Source organism: Lithobates pipiens, unplaced genomic scaffold (assembly GCF_037356315.1).
Source record: "Lithobates pipiens isolate NorthernLeopardFrog02 unplaced genomic scaffold, aLitPip1_a1.2 Scaffold_3, whole genome shotgun sequence".
Taxonomy (NCBI): Eukaryota; Metazoa; Chordata; class Amphibia; order Anura; family Ranidae; genus Lithobates; species Lithobates pipiens.
In genome coordinates this window covers 99526671-99548060 of record NW_027507790.1, presented here as the reverse complement: position 1 = coordinate 99548060, position 21390 = coordinate 99526671, and the positions used below count along the sequence as shown (strand labels likewise).

The following is a 21390-nucleotide window of genomic DNA, read 5'->3' as shown; positions in this document are numbered from 1 at the left end:
GTGAGAGGTTGTGTAACCATAAAATGTCCATTCCCAAATAGCAGCCTCCACAAGGGGATTGGAAGCAAAATCCAACAAGAGCTACAAAGTATAAAAGAGAAGAGAGACACTTCTAGGTGTAGCAATATGGTTACATTTAACTAGTTGCTGACCGCCGGCCGTCAAATGACGGCCAGGCGGCGCAGCTATTGTGGCGGGAGGCCGTCATATGACGGCCTCCCGTTTAAACAGGGATGCGCGCGATCGTGCGCGCGCATCCCTGTTTCTTCGGTGGCGGCGTGTCACGGAGACACCGCTCGCCACCGAAGGGGGTGAACAGCCATTCGTTATGGCTGTTTACCACGTGATCGGCCGTGATGAAGTCACGGCCGATCACAGATGGTCACACCCCCTACGTGCACGGCGCATGCGCGCGATCGCGAGCGCGCTGCGCGTGCACGTCGGTGGCGGCGTGTTCCCCGGGAACACTGCTCGTCACCGACACTGGTAAACAGCCATTGGCTGGCTGTTTACCCACGTGATCGGCTGTGATCCTTTCACAGCCGATCACTAAAATGTAAACAAACCGCGGTAACGGGATGTTACCGGGTTCTCCTCCTCACACACCGATCGTGTGTGAGGAGGAGATTGCGGTAACATCTCGTTACCGCATACAGTGTACACCAAACATACTGATTGCCCCCCCCCCAATAAAGAGGACCTGTCACCACCCCTCATAGTACCTGTCAATCACAGTCCATCAGAGTACCTGTCACAGTCCATCAGAGTACCCGAGTACCTGTCCCAGCCCATCAGAGTACCCGAGTACCTGTCCCAGCCCATCAGAGTACCCGAGTACCTGTCCCAGCCCATCAGAGTACCCGAGTACCTGTCCCAGCCCATCAGAGTACCTGTCCCAGCCCATCAGAGTACCCGAGTACCTGTCCCAGCCCATCAGAGTACCCGAGTACCTGTCCCAGCCCATCAGAGTACCCGAGTACCTGTCCCAGCCCATCTGAGTACCCGAGTACCTGTCCCAGCCCATCTGAGTACCCGAGTACCTGTCACAGTTCATCTGAGTACCCGAGTACCTGTCACGGCACATCAGAGTACCCGAGTACCTGTCACGGCACATCAGAGTACCCGAGTACTTGTCACGGCACATCAGAGTACCCGAGTACCTGTCACGGCCCATCAGGGTACCCGAGTACCTGTCACGGCCCATCAGGATACCCGAGTACCTGTCACGGCCCATCAGGGTACCCGAGTACCTGTCACAGTCCATTAGAGTACCGAGTACCTGTCACAGTCCATTAGAGTACCGAGTACCTGTCACAGTCCATTAGAGTACCGAGTACCTGTCACAGTCCATTAGAGTACCGAGTACCTGTCACAGTCCATTAGAGTACTGAGTACCTGTCACAGCCCATCTGAGTACCCGAGTACCTGTCACAGTTCATCTGAGTACCTGTCACCGCCCTTCAGAGTACCCAAATACCAGTCACCAAACCATCAGAGTACCTGTCACCAGGCCATCAGAGTACCTGAGTACTTGTCACCAGGCCATCAGAGTACCTGAGTACTTGTCACCAGGCGATCAGAGTACCCGAGTACCTGTCACCAGGCCATCAGAGTACCCGAGTACCTGTCACCAGGCCATCAGAGTACCCGAGTACCTGTCACCAGGCCATCAGAGTACCCGAGTACCTGTCACCAGGCCATCAGAGTACCCGAGTACCTGTCACCAGGCCATCAGAGTACCCGAGTACCTGTCACCAGGCCATCAGAGTACCCGAGTACCTGTCACCAGGCCATCAGAGTACCCGAGTACCTGTCACCAGGCAATCAGAGTACCCGAGTACCTGTTCCAGTCCATCTGAGTACCCGAGTACCTGTCACAGTCCACCTGAGTACCTATCTCCAGCCCATCAGAGTACCCGAGTACCTATTTGCAGCCCATGTCTCATAGAATATACGTTGGGGTGTTTACTTTCCAAAATGGGGTCATTTTGTGGGTAATTTCACTGTCCTGGTGGTCCAGGACCTTCAAAAGTGTGATGGGTAGGAATGAAATAAGATGTGTCATTTATGCTCCTAGAACGCCTGAACGTACTACTTCAATGTTTGGCCCATCTATGTGGCCAGGCTGTGTAAAAGTCCTACACATGTGGTATCGCCATACTCGGGAGGAGTAGCAGAATGTATTTTGGGGTGTAATTTTTGCTATATACATGTTATGTGTTGGAAATATCTTATAAATTGACAATTTTGTGTAAAAAAAAATGTGTTTTAATTTTTTTCCACATATTCCAAAAACTTCTGGAAAAAAATGAACCGTTCAAAAGACTCATTATGCCTCACAGATTATACGTTGGGGTGTTTGCTTTCCAAAATGGGGTAATTTTATGGGAAATTCCATTGTGCTGGTACTCCAGGGCCTTCAAAAGTGTAATAGGTGGTTGAGAAATGAGATGCGTCATTTTTGCTCGTAGAACGTCTGAAGGTACTACATCAATGTTAGTGCTCTGTATGTGGCCAGGCTGTGTAAAAGTCTCACACATGTGGTATCGCCGTACTCGGGAAGAGTAGCAGAATGTATTTTGGGGGGTAATTTGTTGTATACATATGCTGTGTGTGAGAAATAACCTGATAATATGACAATTTAGTAAAAAAAAATAAAAAAAAATAAAAAATCTTCATTTTGCAAAGAATTGTGGGAAAAAATGACAACTTAAAAAAACTCACCATGCTACTTACTTAATACCTTGGGATGTCTACTTTGTAAAAAGGGGTCATTTGGGGGGTATTTGTACTTTCCTGACTAGTTAGAGTCTCAAGAAATGAGATACACCTGATGTACTGAAGGCCTGATCAGAAGTGATGAATTTTCAGTGATTGGCACCATAGATTGTAGACTCTATAACTTTCACAAAGACCAAATAATATATACTAATGTGGGTTATTTTTACCAAAGATATGTAGCAGTATAAATTTTGGCCAAAATTTATGAAGAAAAATTAGCAAAAATTTATGACAGAAACGAAGAAAAAGGCATTTTTTTCACAAAATTTACGTTTTATTTTATTTATAGCACAAAAAATAAAAAACCCACTAGTGATTAAATACCACTAAAAGAAAGCTCTATTTGTGTGGAAAAAAGGACGCAAGTTTCATATGGATACAGTGTTGGATGACTGAGTAATTGTCATTCAAACTGTGAGAGCGCTGAAAGCTGAAAATTGGTCTGGTCAGGAAGGGGGTGTAACTGCACTGTACTGAGGTGGTTAATGAAGGTACAACATTTAGCAACTCACGTGGTTGATGATTAAAAGAAGCAAATCTATGTATGCAGGCATCCGTGGTAAAGCTGTCCACATAGACTGTCCTCCATACTGCCGGCTCTCACTGTTGTCAGTCTGCAATCGTGAACGGGAAGACTATCCTGCGATAGAGTGATCTGAAAGCGAGGCTTGAAGTGCTCGTGGAGTGCAGTGTGGACAGGATGACGTAAATGGTGGTGCGGAGGACAGCTTTAACCCAGATGCCTCTACGTAGCTGTGCCTGTTTTAATTATCAACAATGTGAGTTGATAAATGTTGTACCTTCATTAAATGTAACCATATTGCTACACTTAGAGGGTGCCTCTCTTCTCTTTTATACTTAGTTGTGACATGATGCTACTTGTACAGCAAGGCATCACTGGTTTATCAAGTCAAAATTTATAAAAAAATGTTTGCTTGTCTTGCAAAATGCTCTCAAATCAAGTTACTCTAAAACCAAGGTTTTACTGTATTGCCAAAAAATCTGGATATGCATGGTACTTATGTTGGCCTTAAATGTGGTTGTTTCCACCAGATTTACTTACCTTTCAGTAGCACAAACATTAAAACAGATCAGGTCATCTTACTATCTTACTGCCAATCTATGAATATCAGGACATAGTTGTTGACTGCATAATCCATTTTGTCATTATTTGACAAAAAGCTTGGTAAAAGTAGTTGAGATTGCAAAAAAAATACATCTAGCACAAAAGACATTAACCAGTTCCGGACCGGCGCATGCTGATGTACGTCAGCAGAATGGCACAGGCGGGCATATTGGCGTACAGGTACGTCCTGCCCTGCCATCGTGTGCATACTGGGCGGCAGCTCGTTCACGTGCTGGTCGGGACCTGCGGACTCGATCACCATCGGGATACCCTCGAGCGTCTCACGGGGCGGCTGAACGGGGAGATGCCGTTGTAAACAGCATCTCCCCGTTCTGCCTAGCAACTAGTGATGCTGATCTCTGCTCCATGTGATTGGAGCAGAGATCAGTGTTCACTAACACAAAGCCCAGCCCCCCACAGTTAGTAACACGCCCCTAGGACACACTTAACTCCTACACTGCCACCCCCTGGTTAACCCCTTCACTGCCAGTGTCATTTACACAGGAATCACTGCATTTGTATAGCATTTGTATAGCACTGATTGCTGTATAAATGACAATGGTCCCAAAAATGTGTCAAAAATGTCCAATGTGTCTGCCAATAATGTCGCAGTCACAATAAAAATCGCTGATTGCTGCCATTACTAGTAAAAAAAAAAATTATTAATAAAAAATGCCATAAAACTATCCCCTATTTTGTAAACGCTATAACTTTTGCGCAAACCGATCAATAATCGCTTATTGCGATTTTTTTTACCAAAAATATGTGGAAGAATATGTATCGGCCTAAACTGAGGGAAAAAAAATGTTTTTTTATATATTTTTGGGGGATATTTATTATAACAAAAAGTAAAAATAATGAATTTTTTTCAAAATTGTCGCTCTATTTTTGTTTATAGCGCAAAAAATAAAAAACGCAGGGGTGATCAAATACCACCAAAAGAAAGCTCTATTTGTGGGAAAAAAAGGACGTCAATTTTGTTTGGGAGCCACGTCGCACGACCGCGCAATTGTCAGTTAAAGTGACGCAGTGCCGAATCGCAAAAAGTGGTCTGGTCTTAAGCCAGCAAAATGGTCCGGTCTGAAAGTGGTTAAAAAAGGTCTGGCTAAAATCAGGTTATATATAGATTACAAATAATCAGGACACCATTGTTCAGTAAAAGCTGTAGAGAGAAGGAGAAAAATGATTTTCTATTACCAGTTTATGTATAATACCACAGACCACAGAGGATTCAAATGCACATCTATATTTGTATCAAAGTTATAAGTGATGAGGCTACTAACTAATGACTGGTTGTAAATGAATGTACTGTACATGTTTAGCAATAGCAGAGATTATACTAGTTTGGAAACTATACTTGAATATTTAAAAATAACTAGGTTTTACCTATGTAAAACAATACTTAGAACAGATATTTTATAGATATTTTATGTTAAAACTCAGCCAGAGAGATCTGATTTTACTCAAAGTTAGGGGGGCTACACGCCAGTAAATTCTATATTCTACTTCAGTGTAGAGTGCTGTTGATTATAATGACATAAACATCATTTGTCAGGCTAATAAAGCATGTCTGCTAGAGCACTCACCCTTCAGGTCCAACCAGGTTCGATCAAGGTGAAGGACTTCCTGATTTAGGAGAACCTCCAGAGTTTTGGAGTCTTCTGCTAGACGTACCTCTATCAAATCTGAATTTTGCTCTTGCATAGCCACAGACGAAAAGCCAGTTACTGAAGTAAAAGAACCTGCAGAATAATAGGAAATATACCTATATCAGGTTGAGCAAAATGTCCAGATGTTGACTATACCTTCCCTCCTAAAAATGGTTACATTGACCTGCTGATCACAGACTATTAAAATGTAGCATCCTACTGGAAAGTTAGAATTCCAATTAGACTTTTCTAAGTCTTTTTTATAACTTTTTTAAGTAGGGCCAAGCATGTATTTTTTTGAGGATAAATCTCCTTGTATAAAATAAAATATAATTCACAAACAATCATTTTAAAATTACTTGAAATTGCAAAAGAAATTAATAGCAGCATTATAGTACAGAAGCTTTTGATAGTTCCTCAGGTGGTAGGGTTAGTCCATGTAGCAAGGTCTCCGGCCTTGTCCAGTCTAATGAGGACCTCCAAGGCCAAAGATAGCTGACATCCTTCAATATGTGGTGGGTTGCGAAGCATAATGGGTGCAAAGATGGTGGAAGTCATTGGGCGCCAGGCACTTCATGGATGTAAAAGAGGTTTTATTTCTTTTAACAGTCCTTTTTGTATTTTTGGGGGAAGGAGGGTTAGGGCCAGGACACCCTTAAGTAGTTATAGATTCAATTGGCAGACTCTGAGACTGCAATAGGAAGGCAGTTGTGCAGGAAAAGGCCCCAACAAGATGCCACGTCTGCACATGCAGGAATGCTGTCTGCTATGGAAACAATCCTTTAACAGTTCCTAACTCAAACGGTTCTTTCAGCCCCACTACAACTGACTTTTGTTGTTCTTCAACACTGGGATCCCGGTCTCTCACTAGACCCTCTAAATCACTGACTCAGAATCCCTTGAGCTACTCCAAGGTTGACGGTCGTATCTCCCTCAAGCGTCACCCAGGCTTCCCTGCTGGGTCCCTAGCTTGGCATTCCAGATACTTCTCAAGCTTCACCCCTACTAACCGGCGAGGTCCCTGGCTTGACTCACAAGGCTGCCCTGCAAGCGTCTCCTCCACAGGCTGGGTGCCTGACTTGTTTACCGCCTGAACCGTGCCCATTGGGTGATAATATGGTTCTGGTACTTTCTTCAGTTACTCACTGTGGTCCCTGGTAAAGGCGGTTGGTCCCTTTGTGGTGACAGCTTCCCTTCTACCTCCAACCACTGACAGGTTCTCTGACCGACAGAATCATCACTTGCGGCTGGACTGCAAGACGCAGTCCCAACCCTGGGCTGCCCTCTTACTTCTGGATAGGCCCTCACAGCCTGCCAGCCAGATGCCCCCAGGGATAGGCCCAATCTCCGGCCTAGCAGCCAGTGGCGTACGACACACATCCACCCAGACAGCCGTCCATGTGGCACATAACAGCGATCACCTGACCTCACCCAAATATATATTCTCCCAGCAGGCCAAGGGATTCAATAAAACCCCTGCCTATTGGCTGAGATACCCCATATACACATAACCTGACCTTGGGTTGCCCTTCTCATATCTAGTACCACCAAGTTCCCTGCCACCTAGTGGTAGAAAAGTGCAACAAGGCCAAACTTAGGGAGAAATCAATAGATCTCTATCAATCAACCAAGATGACTACTCTTGGCAAGTAAATTTGTAAGGAGCTCCCTGACTAAATCCCAGGGTGCTACATCCAGTTTTGGGCATGAAATCTGAACAACGCACATATATCTGTAGTGTTTACTGGTCTCTCTGCAATGTTCTAAGTGTAATTTCTTCCTGATGCTTTGTTCCTCTGTGCATGTGTCACTTCTGAGAAGTTTTTTCTGGCACATGAGATAAATTTGTGATGGTGGAGGAGAGCGCAGCACACAGATTGTCTATTCACAATACAGCTCTGCCTGTTCCTTGATCCCTTTGCTGTATGACTGGGGTGTGTCCCTTTCTTTCTATCATCTTTCACACATTGTACAAGAGCTCTACCTGCAGCTCCCGCTATGATACTGACAGATTAAGAAGTAGTTTATCTATATTTTGCACTTTTGAATGGAAGTAGAGAAGAAAGGTTTTGCAGATATACAAGTATGAAGGAGGATTTGTTTAATCTCTGTATCATCTGAAGCTATTCACTTCACTGGGTATACAGTATGTGAGGGTTTACATCCAATTTAAACCGTTTATGCTTCTGTAGGCCTGAGAAGCAATATTACCGACAAGTCTGACAACAGAGTAATTTTACATCAGTCAAATATTATACTAGGTGGCAAACGCTTACCATTTTCAAATTTAGCAGCCTGAGTGCGGCCTTGAATCTTCAGTGAATGATTAGTGGATTCAATCAATATGTATTCACCTCTACCCTTGAAAGTGAAATTAGACCCATCAGAAGTGATAAAATGTGGATCCCCAAATGCAGATGCTGCAACATAAAAACATAACAAATGCAGTTACAAAAACAAAAACTGGTGTACTCTTCATTTCAGTACAGTGGCTCAGTAGTTATAATCATTATCTTTACTTTTTTAAACCCCCATAATTCTCTGTACACAACACACAAAATAGGAAAAAGAAAATAAGAGGGCGCTGCCCAAAAGAGATGGGGAATGCTGGATATATTAGTCAGCAAAAAGTGCAGTGATTGGAGGTAGTGGTATGATTTACTGATAAAAGCAAAGAGAGAAAAGAAATAGCAAATTGAATAAATAGCTTTTGAATAGTGTTGAGCGAACCCGAACTGTAAAGTTCGGGTTTGTACCGAACTTTTGGCTTTTTGGGTCCCGGACTCGAACAATTGACTGTATGTTCGGGTTCGGGTCTGGGGTCCGGCAACGTAATGGCGCATTTTAAAAAGCCCTGCAGCAGCCAATCAACATTCGTTTAACTGGTGTGCCCTTAGAAGCCATCACAGCCATGCCTACTAATGGCATGGCTGTGATTGGCCAGTGCAGTATGTGACCCAGCCTCTATTTAAGCTAGAGGCACACAGAACAGCACGTCACTCTGCTTTAGACAGTGTAGGGAAAGGTTCCTGGCTGCTGCTGCTGTTAGGGTGAGAATAACATAGGAGTCCTGATTCTGAAATCTATTCTAGATAGTCAGCGATTTTACACTGCACTGAGAAAAAAGACAGACAGTGTAGGGCAAGGTTCCTGTTGCTGCTTTGAGGGAGAGAGAATTATCTAGGAGTCAAGATTCAGAAATCTATTCTAATAACTCAGCGATCTACACAGATTTACCTGGTTGGGTTACAGTGCACAGTCTTTTTACACTGTCATGAGCACAGTGCCAGAGAAAATATAACTTTTATCTGCAAGCTCAGTGCACCAGCATATGTTACTGTGACATACACGCTGTACATACTGTGGGTGTATTCTGCTATTGCAAAAACACCCATTTAGTGCAAAAAAACAACAACTTTGCAGTGTTGTCTGCATATGTAGAGGTGTGTGTTACACAATTTATATATTTTTCTTCTATTGTGCCATTCCAAAAATTTTTTTTAGGGTAAAAACATTTTTTTTTTAATAGCATTTTTGCCATTTCTGTAGCTCTAAGATACATGTTTACATACTCTGGGTGTATTCTCCTATTGCAAAAACACCCATTTATGGCAAGATCCTAAATTTGGAAAATGTGAGGAGAACGTCAAAGAACGGACATGGCTCCGGTCGTGGTGCTGCTAGTGGAGCTCCTGTTGCAGGGAGAGGACATGGTTGATCTGTGCCAGCTACATGCACAAGTAAAACACCTTCCTCAGGTGCTAGTAGACGACAGAGCCTGCAGCGGTATTTGGTCGGGCCTAATGCGGTTGTACGAATGTTGAGGCCAGGACAAGTACAGGCGATAGTAGATTGGGGTGCTGACAGTGCCTCCGGTTCCTTGACATTGTCTCTCACCTAGTCTCCTGATGAAAGATCAGAGTTGGCACCTGTAGCCAATGTCCATCAGTCTTTCACATCACCCCCTTGAAAATCAGCCAAGCAGTCTGAGCCCCAAATCATGCAGCACTCTCTTCTGCTTTTTGATGACTCTGTTATCAGGGTTTCCTAGGGCCATCAACCTAGCCCTGCCCCAGAAGTGGAAGAGATTGAGTGCACTGATGCCCAACCACTTATATTTGAAGATGAGTACATGGGAGGACCATCGTAGCAGGTCTTGGATGATGACGAAACACAGGTGCCAACTGCTGCTGCTTTTGCAATTGTGCAGACTGACAAGGAGGGCAGGGGTGAAGACTGGGTGAAACATGATGTGGAGGATGATGAGGTCCTGGACCCCACATGGAATCAATGTCATGCAGGTGACCAGTGTAGTTCGGAGGAAGAGGCGGTGGTCACACAGAGCCACCAGCACAGCAGAAGAGGGAGCAGGGTGCAAAAGCGTAGCGTCCGTCACCTAGACAGTACGCCTGCTACTGCCCAACACAGCAAGGGACTGAGCAGACCAAAGCCAGGTCCAAGGAGTTCCCTAGCGTTGCAGTTCTTCAGACAATGTGCTGATGATAAGACACGAGTGGTTTGCACGCTGTGCAATCAGAGCCTGAAGCGAGGCATAAATGTTCTCAACCTGAGCACAACCTGCATGTCCAGGCATCTAAGTGCAAAGCACGAGCTGCAGTGGAGTAGACACCTCAAAATCCAAGAAAGGTCTTTGGCTCCTCCTGCTTCCTCTTCTGCCACAGTCTTGGCCTCTGTAGTGACAGTGGCACCTGCCAACCTGCAAACAGAGGATCTGCCAGCAACACTACCGCCTGGGTCACCAACCATCTCCACAATGTCCCATGGAAGCGTTCAGCTCTCTATCTCCCAAACACTGGAGCAGAAGAGGAAGTACCCCCCTAGCCCCCGCGATCCCTGCCCCTGAATGGCAGCATTTCAAAATTTCAAAATTCCTCGCCTTTGAAATGCTATCATTCCGTCTGGTGGAGACACAGAGCTTTAAAAGCCTGATGACATTGGCTGTCCCACAGTATGTCGTGCCCAGCTGCCACTACTTTTCCAGGCGAGCCATCCCTTCCCTGCACAACCAAGTGGGGGACAAAATCAGGTGTGCACTGTGCAACGCCATCTGTGGCAAGGTCCACCTAACTACGGATGTGTGGACCAGTAAGCATGGTCAGGAACATTATATCCCCCTAACAACACACTGGGTAAATGCAGTGGTGGCTGGGCCTGAGGCAGGTAGCAGTTTGGCGCATGTCCTTCCACCAGGATTGCAGGGCGCTTCAGTTTGCCTCCTGTTGCTAACTCCTCCTACTCCGCTTTCTCATCCTCTACCACCTCCTCATCCAGTCAGCGTAACACCTTCACCACCAAGTTCAGCACAGCCAGGGGTAAACGACAGCAGGCAGTTTTAAAACTTTCCTGTTTGGAGGAAAAACCCCACACCGCGGAGGGGTTGTGGAGGGACATGGAACAACAGACCGATGAGTGGTTGGTGGCAGTGAGCCTCAAGCCCGGCCTGCTGGTGTGAGATAATGGGTGAAATCTCAAAGCAGCTCTGGGCCTAGCCAGTTAGACGCACATCCCTTGCCTGGCGCATGTGCTGAACTTGGTGGTCCAGAGGTTCCTTAAAAATGACCCCCCATTTGTCAGAGCTGCTGCAGAAAGTGCAGGCTGTCTGTGCGTACTTTCAGCGTTCCCACCCTGCTGCTGCTCGCCTGTCAGTGCTGAAGCGTAACTTCGGCCTTCCCGCTCGCCGCCTCATATGTGAGGTGCCCACAAGGTGGAACTCCACCTTGCACATGCTGCCCAGACTGTGCGAGCAGCAGCAGGCGATAGTGGCATTTCAGCTGCAGCAGGCTCTGTGGAACAGCACCACTTCACCACCAATAACTGGGCCTCCATGCGAGACCTGTGTGCCTTGTTGCGCTGTTTTGAGCACTCCACCAACATGGCCAGTGCCGATGATGCCATTCTCTGCGTTACTATCCCAGTTCTATACCTCCTTGAAAAAACGCTTCGGGTGATGATGGAAGAGGATGTGGCACAGGAGGAGGAGGAGGAGGAGGAAGAGGGATCATTTGCAAGGCTTTCAGGGCAGTCATTCACAAGTGGCTACGAGGGTGGGTTCCTGCACCAACAAACGCCAGGTACACAATTGTCCAGCAGCAAGGGCACAGTTCTGGAGGATGACGAGGTGGAGGATGAGGAGGAGGAGATGGAGGAGAAGGAACCATGTTCACAGCAGGGTGGCACCCAGACCAGCTCATGGCCATCACTAGTGTGTGGCTGGGGGGATACAGAGGACACAGACGATACACCTCCCACAGAGGACAGCTTGATGAGCGATTACATGCTGCAGTGTCTCCACAAATACCGCCGAGTTGACCACATTCTAACTGGTGCTGATTACTGGGTTGCCACCCTGCTGGATCCCCGTTACAAGGACAATGTACCATCCTTAATTCCCTCACTGGAGCGTGATCGTAAGATGCGCGAGTACAAGCGCACGCTGGTAGACGCGCTGCTGGCGGCATTCCCACCTGACAGCGGGGGTTAGGTGTAAGCACAATGCGAAGGCAGAGGAGGAGGAAGAGGTCGCCAACGCAGCCAGGGCACCGCCAGCACCTCAGAATGCAGGGTTAGCATGGCCAAAATGTGGAAAAGCTTTGTCAGCACGCCACAAGAACCAGCACCACCAGCTGAGATGGAAAGTCTTAGCAGGAGGCAGCATTTCACCAACATGGTGGAGCAGTATGAGTGCACACACCTACACGTACTGAATGATGGGTCTGCCCCCTTCAACTTCTGGGTCTCCAAATTGGGCACATGGCCTGAGCTTGCCCTTTATGCCTTGGAGGTGCTGGCCTGCCCTGCAGCCAGTGTATTATCTGAACGTGTATTTAGCACGGCAGGGGACGTTATCATAGACAAGTGCAGCCGCTTGTCCAGAGTCAATGTGGACAAGCTCACGTTCATTAAAATAAACCAGGCGTGGATCTCACAGGACTTGTCTGTACCATGTGCAGAATAGACATGTATACCGGTGTTCTGACAAAAACTGTCTGGCCATCGGATAGTGTCTGGCGCGAGGACAAGGAGATTTCGAAAATCTCGGAAGATGAACGACGCCTGCCCCATGAGTGCAGGTTCAAGCCCCACCATCCAAGTGGACATACGGTAGCACATAGTAACAGGTCCCCTCACAGGCTTGAGTCGCTCGCCACACTTCGCTCGCCATGCTTCGGGCACAGCCTCGCTCAGACACTATCCGACGGGGGACAGAATTTGACACATCACCGGCCTTACCCAGCCATTGTTGTACTATTGAACCAGTGTTGGCTACCTCGTCCTCCTCCACTTCTGCTTCCACTTACACCGCCACATCCACCACCACCTCAACCTCCTACTCCATATGGACCTCATCCTCCTAGGTGAAGATTATAATTATTTTTTTTTTATTTCAAAGTATTTTTTTTTCCCACTAGCTTATCCATTAAATTGAATAATCTTTTTCCGGAAAGGACGTATTCTGGGGCATTCCCACCATATGTGTGGCATTGTGCCGTTGAGTTTCTGAGGTTCTTAATCACTTCCTGTACCTTTTCTTCTGAGAAGGGGGCCTCCAGCATATATATATATATATATATATATATATATATATACATATACATATACATATATATATATATATATATATACATATATATATATATATATATATATATATATATATATATATATATATATATATATATATATATATACATATATATATATACATATACATATATATATATATATATATATATATATATATATATATATTTTTTTTTTTTTTTTATGTTATTTTAAGTTATTTCCCTATCCACATTTGTTTGCAGAGCACTTGCCATGCTCTTAACAACATTTTGTTGCCATTTGCAGCCCTCTAGCCCTTTCCATTACTTTTTTAGAACCATTTTAGCTCTCAAAAGTTCGGATCCCCATTGACTTCAATGGGGTTCGGGTTCAGGGTCAAGTTTGGGTCAAGTTCGTCCCGAACCCGAACTTTTTCCGAAGTTCGGCCGAACCCATCGAACCCGAACATCCAGGTGTCCACTCAACTCTAGTTTTGAACATTTGACATTTAGTTATTCCAAAGAGAAACAAGAATCTTGCAGTAGTGTATGGGATGAGTATACTGTATAAGCAAATCTAAAGAAGGGAATATTTATAGATTAAGAAATATAGGTCGGGAATGAGTTATGTATTTTGAAAGTGAAATAAAAAAAAGTTGACTCCTTTTTCATGTTGACCTGCTTGCCTTTTCATGCATACCTCCCAGTGGTGACAAGCCATAATAAATGGAACAGATTTAGATATATAGATAGATATATAGATAGATATATAGATAGATATGTACTATACTGTAATGTACTTTAGTGATCTTTAGTGGTTGAATTACATACAAAAATACCTTGCATATTGGAGTGTTGGTTTTAGTTAATAATCTTTCTCTTTATAAAAAGATGAATTGTTTATATACTGTATAGCGAGAACAGTTTTCCACTATTTATCTACCAAAAGGATAATTCATAGGCCAGGTTAACACCTAGTACCTTGGCATACTCAGGAGCGGGTTTATAATTTTGCCATTGATCTTGACAGAGAAATCAGAGAAAGAGGTACGTGGGGGAGGAAATATTACGAGTTCAGTTTTGGATAGATTGAGTTTGAGGAAGTAGTGTGACATCCAGACTTATATATATGTTAGTAAATTAGTAATGCGTGTGTTAGGTTACATTTTTGTGTTCCAGTTAGGGAAATTCACCCTCTCTCTATTTGTCTATTTGTCCTGGTGACCATTGTTACTGGGACAGAAAGTGATGGGAAATCCAACATTATATTATTTTTATTTTTATTATTATTATTATTATACACGATTTATATAGCGCCAACAGTTTACGCAGCGCTTTACAATGTATAAGGGGGGACAACACAATTAGAATAAATTAGGTGACAGTTAATTGTCTGATGCTGACAACTGTTTGCCCTTGTACACACGGTCGGAGATTCCGACAACCAAATCCGTTGGATTTTGTTAGTCGGATTTTGTCCGACGGATCTTGTCCGAAACTGTTGCATACACACGGTCGGACAAAGTTGTCGGAAAATTAGATCTTTCAGAATGTGATGACGTAATTTTGTTACGATGGGAATACGTTCAGGCTAGTAGCCAATAGGTTTGATGTAGGAATTTGATCTGAGCATGCCTGGCACTTTGTCCGATCGGAACTCTCTACACATGATCGGAGTATGTCCGTTCAGAGAATTTTGTCGGAAAATATTTCCGGCAAGTTGGAAAAGTTGGTCCGACGGATATTCCGACAGAAACAGTCCGATGCAGACCACACACAGTCGGAATATCCGACAGAATGCTCCGATTGGACACATTCTGTCGGAATCTCCGATCGCGTGTACAAGGGCTTAGAGTAACAATTAATTTAAGCGGGGGTATGCCCCTTAATATAGAGATAATTCTACTTACTTCCTGTTGTGTTTCTGAGACTAGGAGTAAAAGGAGATCTCAGAGGTGGGGACATAAACAGTAAAAGAAAAAAAAAAAAGAAAGGAAAAACACTTTCCAACGCTCTCTCACTTTTTTCAAAACAAAGAAAAAAGTTTTGGCCAGAGTTACTACCTATCAGTACGGCTCTGCCTCAAGTATATAGAAGCTACTGGTTTCCCATAGTTAGCTTTCAGTTTCTATCACTGTATTCTTGTGATTCAACTTCTACTTCAAGTTCTACCTTTTACATAGCTCCCAAGTGTCCCTGATTTAGAGGGACTGTCATCACTGTGGTCGGATCTATATATTTGTATATAAAATGGACTACTTATCCATCAAAAAGTGTTTTCCAGTGCTAAACCTTTCATCCAATTTCTAAATGGCTGCATTTGTAAATTTCAAAGGCCAGTATAAAGGAATAGTATTAGTTAAAAAAAAAGCACTTTGGGTTTACCCGGTCATACTTTTATAGAATTCTCCTTTAAGGGGGCGTGGCGGGGGGTGTATCCTATGCCTATATACTTTAGCTAATAGGTGCCCCTCATTCCCATCTCAAAATGTTGGGATTTACTGTATGGTTTTTATATATTCCACACTGTTTGATTAATGGACCAAGTGTCCAGAACAACTTCTCTAAATTCTTGAGAGAATTATTTGCGATGTGCTGAAAGGTCTGTATATGTAATGCAAAATGATTACAGTACATTTGAAGTTTATATTTTACATGTACTAAATTGGGACGTTATCTTGCAGCATATGTTTCTTTAATGTAATCATTATATTGAAGAGCTTGTTTTACAAATTGAGTGTACTGAAACCTATTTTTACCACTAGATGGAGGTATTGCATAAACAAAAACAGTCACAGGCTGTGAGCGGTTCAGAGCACACATTTCACTTTATATGTTCTCCTCCTACAATAGGTTTAGAGTTAAAAAAAAAAACCCTGCACTGTTTACTGGCTGAGCTACATATATGATTGTGATAAAGACTCTGTATATTGCTAACTATAGCTGCATACACCCCGGATTACCTGAAGGTGTGAGAATGTGTATAAATGTGCTGCACAAAACTACATAAAGTTCTATACAAATGTCATATTAATCAAATGCAATAAAAATCTCCATAAAAAAATGTGTACACGTGTAAAGTCTGAAAGTATAAATAGTCCAAACTGAAGGAAATCATAGATCTCAGTAGTTCAAAATCATACTTTGTCAATGAAAGTGTGCTCCAAGTGACAATCCTCCATATTTAAAGTGGTTGTATAGTCTTTTTTACAACTTTTACCTACAGGAAAGCCTATTATAAGGCTCACCTGTAGGTAAAAAAAAATCTCCTAAACCTGTACAGTTTAGGAGATATTCCCCTCGCAATGCGCCGCTGACTGCAGCGGCGCATGCGCACAGGGGATTCTCGGCTGAAAGTCCGGCAGGTGCGGGACCCTGCCGGAAAGAAATCTCCTGCGCGCATGCTCGGGAGTGACAATATCGCGGCTCTGGCCACGCACAGCACTGGAGCCGCGATACCCGGAAAACACACCGAGGGAACATGTCAGCTCCCTCGGCGTGGATCGGGCCTCGTTCTAAGGTAAGTATTTCATAATGAGCTAGTATGCGGTGCATACTAGCTCATTATGCCTTTTCCCTTGCATGTCAGAAAAAAAAAAACCTCAGCGGGTTTACTACTGCTTTAATTGATAACAAGCTCATAGGAACCCTACCAAATTTGCAATCTGCAAAGAATAGCTTCCAACTGGTTTTCTTTTTTGAAGGGCCTGACCCTTTTTTTGTACCAAATTCTACTACCCCTCCTTTATCCGTTGTCCTGCTGTCCCTTTTAGTACATTGACTTCCATATAAAAATTATTATAAAGTATTATTTAATTATCAAAAGTCTTTTCCTATATTAAACATTTCATTCAACCTCTAACTTTACACTGTTAAAGCCTCATGCACACTGAGACGCTCAGATTTTCTGCTGATTTTTTCCTTCAGATTTACAAAAACCATGTAGTGCAAGGGCCTGCCTGATTCTAAACCTTTGCACAGTTTTAACAAGTTGCTCCCACCCCGTTGAGGGCTGCTCACTGGGTCTGTCTACTTATCTTTTGCCCTGATCAAGCAATATTCACTGTGTAGCCCCTTTGGACCCGCACATTTCACACTGCACTTGCAAGCTGTAGCCCCATTTCTAGGAAACCATGATACTCATGGCGACCTCAAGTAGTAGTTTGCAATACGAAGTGGCCTACAGGGCAGTGAAGATCACAAAATGGAGGCTAAAAGTAAGTATAATACAAGTGGACACTGTGGGGGCAGCCTAATAAAGTAAAACAGTACAAAAGTTTAGATGTACTTTAATCAATATTTTGTAGCATATCACTTTTTCATGGTCCACATAACGAGAGAGTGACAGGGGTGTATTCTTTGTCTACATCGTTTTTGATGTGTCTCTTTTTTTTCAATCTTCACATGTTAGGAAACATGGCAAAGTGCTGCAGTACATAACATTAAACTAAAATTGTGTTGCCATTGGCCACTGCACTTTGCACATCATCTTTTACTTTGAACTGTCAAACAGGTCACTGTTTATAACTGTATATAACTTTTACAATGGTCTTGAAGGTTCATGTAATGCAATGGTCAGGGGCTGATGGCCATATTTTTCCATATGGTGGCACCACCAAAGAGAAAAAAAACACACATTTGCTTTGTCCTTTTTAACTTTTAACTTAAAACTTTTAACCTAAAAAAACTTCATAATACGATTCCACAGCCAAGCACCATTTGCCCCCAGCCAGTCCACAAGTGGATGAAAGCACTTTGGCAACTTTGAAAGTGAGCTCACATACAGAAATTCAAACCCAATTGTGCTCTTGCTAAAACTGGTGGTTAGGTTTGCTACCATTAGCTCTTTCCCCAATGAACACTACTTGTATAATAGATATGGCTTGATGGTTTCTGCAATTGAAAACTAGCTTTGCATATAAAGCAGACAGCACGCTGCTTCAAATATTCCATTCTTAATTCATTTTTTATAATAGTAATTACATGATAAAATGGGTGGAGCCTGTACAGGGGAATCATCATTCATGAGTGCCTAGGGCAGCATCTCATGTCTCTGAGCAGCACGAATAATAGCTTTAATAAACTGGGTCAACCTTATACATTTAAATGGGTCAAGCTATTTTTTATTAATTTATGAGATTCTTTTATTATAGCCTGAAAACTACATTTGGTGGCATCTCACAAGTCTTTTGTTAGCTTTCAATTCAGCAATTTCTATTCTAGGCAGTGTTATCTTTTTTGGAAAATAAAGACTCTTGTTACAGATCAAACTCTAGTGGTGCATGTGATTCATCCTGCTCTGATTGCACAGTGTTAAAGGCTGTGCCTATGAGTATTGTATCATTATTCCCTTTTTGTAAGATATCTTGTCTTGTTGAAGTACACAATAAACATTTAACTTAAAAAAAAAAAAAAACTCTAGTGGTGCAGATATGCTTTTTTTATACAACAAATCTTGCTATTGTTAACACTGAAATATATGGGTGGAACACATGCATGTAATAATATGAAACTCCCAGAATCGCCATGTTGCAGACAGCTCAAACAACTGCTTGCTATAGAATTTAAAAAAATGCAAGCTTGTCGAATCATTTGTTTCTGTTTTGTCCAGACCTTTGAAAAGTTAAACTCATGAGATTATCTATGCAATTTGTGCAAAATGTAGTTTACATTCATTGAAAAAACACGTTCACAGTTGAATAACCAGTGGACAGTGATGCCCTGGCCTTGCTCTGCTCACACACTGTATAATTTATTCTTTCAGCCAAGTAGAAGGACCTTGAGGTCTATAAATGTTGTAAAGGACCATGTATGGCTGCACCTAAAGTTGAACTCCAGGCAACTGAAATATTTTATGAAAGTTGTTTTACTAGAAAAAGGGTCTGTGACCTGACTTCTCTCTGCTTTAGAGCAATACCACAAGATCACCTTTTTGCCCCATCCTGTGGCTGGACAATGACAGCTACCTAATGAGCTCAATCCTCTACCCTTTCTGCTTTCGCCTCCTGAACTAAACCTGATTAGCCCCACTGATGCTCCTTTCGCCCTCAGTTTTACAATACAGGGCTGAAACCAACACAAATACATACACTTGCATTGGTTACTTTTAGAAATACATGAAATTCTTTTTAACAACTATATACCTACATTTTATATATGCTTCAGCATACATGAAAAGATTTCAGCTTTAACTTTATCTATAATTTATGCCGATATTGTAATACTTCTTTAGGTTGTGCCTTCACAAACCTGGCACCAAACTCAAGTCTATATTTGTAACTGGTAACGAATAGGTACTCACCAACTTTTGGGGGTTTGTACTTGCGACAGTCACTAGAAGGCCTGAGTTTCATGTAGTAGTCACAATTATCTGACCACAGGCAACAGTAATAAAAAGAGATGACATCATAGAGCCAATGAGAAAAGCCTGGTACTCTGGGGGGCTTCTTGTATGGTGGGGAGCCCCAGTCATGACCTCGGTCAGGGGTGCTACCCCCTATAGAATCACTAGTGAGGACCTGGAAACCATCTTTATCATAACAGCACTGCTGACCTGCTGCAAACTTGGGACTGAAAAAAAAGAACATTTTATTATTAGCAGTATATTGCTTTGATTTATTTTCTCATGTATTTCTATGTATCTCAAAACTATTATTTTTAAATAGCTTGTATATTTCACATATTACTAGGGTCATAATTTCATAACAATATTTTGGATAAAGATTTGTAGCAGAACAGTTGACTGTTGTCAGAATGACTAGGTTTTAGGTTGAACAACATTATGAATGGGTCCAGTCAGAGGATCTGCAACTTTTATGATTGAGCATTCCCTATTCTTTGTGGTCATTTGCAATCTGCCTTGCATATTCCTTTATAGGAAATCATATAATTACACCTATGCAACACTGGTTGTGTGAAATGATGCACAAGCCCATAAAGGTCTGTTACAGTTTATGTATTACAGCAAATATTAGAATACTGGAATAAAAGTTACCTGCCGTAGATGCCTCTGACACAGTGCACAGCTCCAGGATGGTAAGTACATGTGCTTCCAGTCTCTATGTTACATCCGTAATCTGGCTGCAACATAGAAGCATAATTCTGGTTATTAAGTATTGGAAATTTGACCGTATTATAGCATTACACATATTGTAAATAGTTTTATGTTTTGTTGCAGTCTACCAGGCATAGATTTTTTAGAAAGGCGACAGAGGCCAAATGTTTGGGATACACAATTTGAGCAATTTTAATGATATATTATAGAATAGTATTAAAAATCTCCTTCATTTTCCAGATTTAAAGAAATAAAGTTTTGCCTTAAGTAGACTTATACTCTATGATAAAAGGTGATAACTGCCTGGATTAGGTAAAATGAGCAAAAAAAAAAAAAAAAGCTAAAATACTTACCCTTGCTGGAGAGCATGCTGCTGCAGGATTTTTCCAGTGTTTGTAACATGACCAAAAGCCTAGCTATTTCATTGTGCGACCTTATTTAAAAGGGTGAAATACCCATTCTGAACTCTGATCTTTTCCTACGATAGATGTCACATACGATAGATGTCACATAAGTAGTGCTTAGTCCATATAGTAGATATTCCACTAGGTTTAGACCAACCTTGTTGAGGCATTTGTCTGAACGACAGATTTCAGCCTGTTTGGCAGATGCCAGACATCACCTATAGCAACGGCTTCTTCATCTGCTACTATACTGTATATATGGCAGCTTCCTTCTTCTGTTGTTAATGGTTGCTATGTAAGTAGTTGGTGCCTGCACCTGTTATGGCCTTAGTAACCAGTGACATTACTCGACCCTATTTATTTCAATTAATTTATTCCACAGTCATGTAAATACAGGATCTCACGAGACCATTATTTGTTCATGCAGCCTGGCAGGCCACACAAAGGAGGGGGATGGACATGCATCCTTTCCCACCTGAACTATATCTCATGCCCTCAACATATGGGGCACTTTCCCAGGAGGCACTCCCCCGGAAAAGTACTGTGTCCCCTTCCCGACAACCCCGGTCCAGCGGTTATTGGGGGTTTGTGGGCAAGAGGCTGATTAGTCCCATTTCACCCTTTTCTTATTCACAAAAAATAAATGTAAAGTGTAAATAAAACACACATACACAGTTTTTGAGAAGTTCTCAAAAAGTCCCGCAATGAACATCTATCAACAATCAGATCATCCAGTGATGCAGATCCACTTCATTCACAATGTACAGAGCCCAACAATTGGCCAAAAGAAAAAAATACCCAATAGCTGCCGACA

The 21390-nt window shown here is 42.9% G+C and overlaps 1 protein-coding gene across 1 annotated transcript in view; it reads right to left on the bottom strand.

Annotated features, from left to right (window-relative positions):
* The window catches only part of SUSD2 (sushi domain containing 2), a 263794-nt gene that overhangs the window by 88877 nt on the left and 153527 nt on the right, over positions 1–21390 (bottom strand). Inside the window, exons 19-22 of the mRNA XM_077462081.1 lie at positions 20113–20198; positions 19420–19688; positions 7833–7976; positions 5494–5649 (exon numbers count right to left, since the gene is read on the bottom strand). Of these exons, the coding sequence (XP_077318207.1) occupies positions 5494–5649; positions 7833–7976; positions 19420–19688; positions 20113–20198 (655 nt within the window). The remainder of the gene's footprint in view (positions 1–5493; positions 5650–7832; positions 7977–19419; positions 19689–20112; positions 20199–21390) is intronic.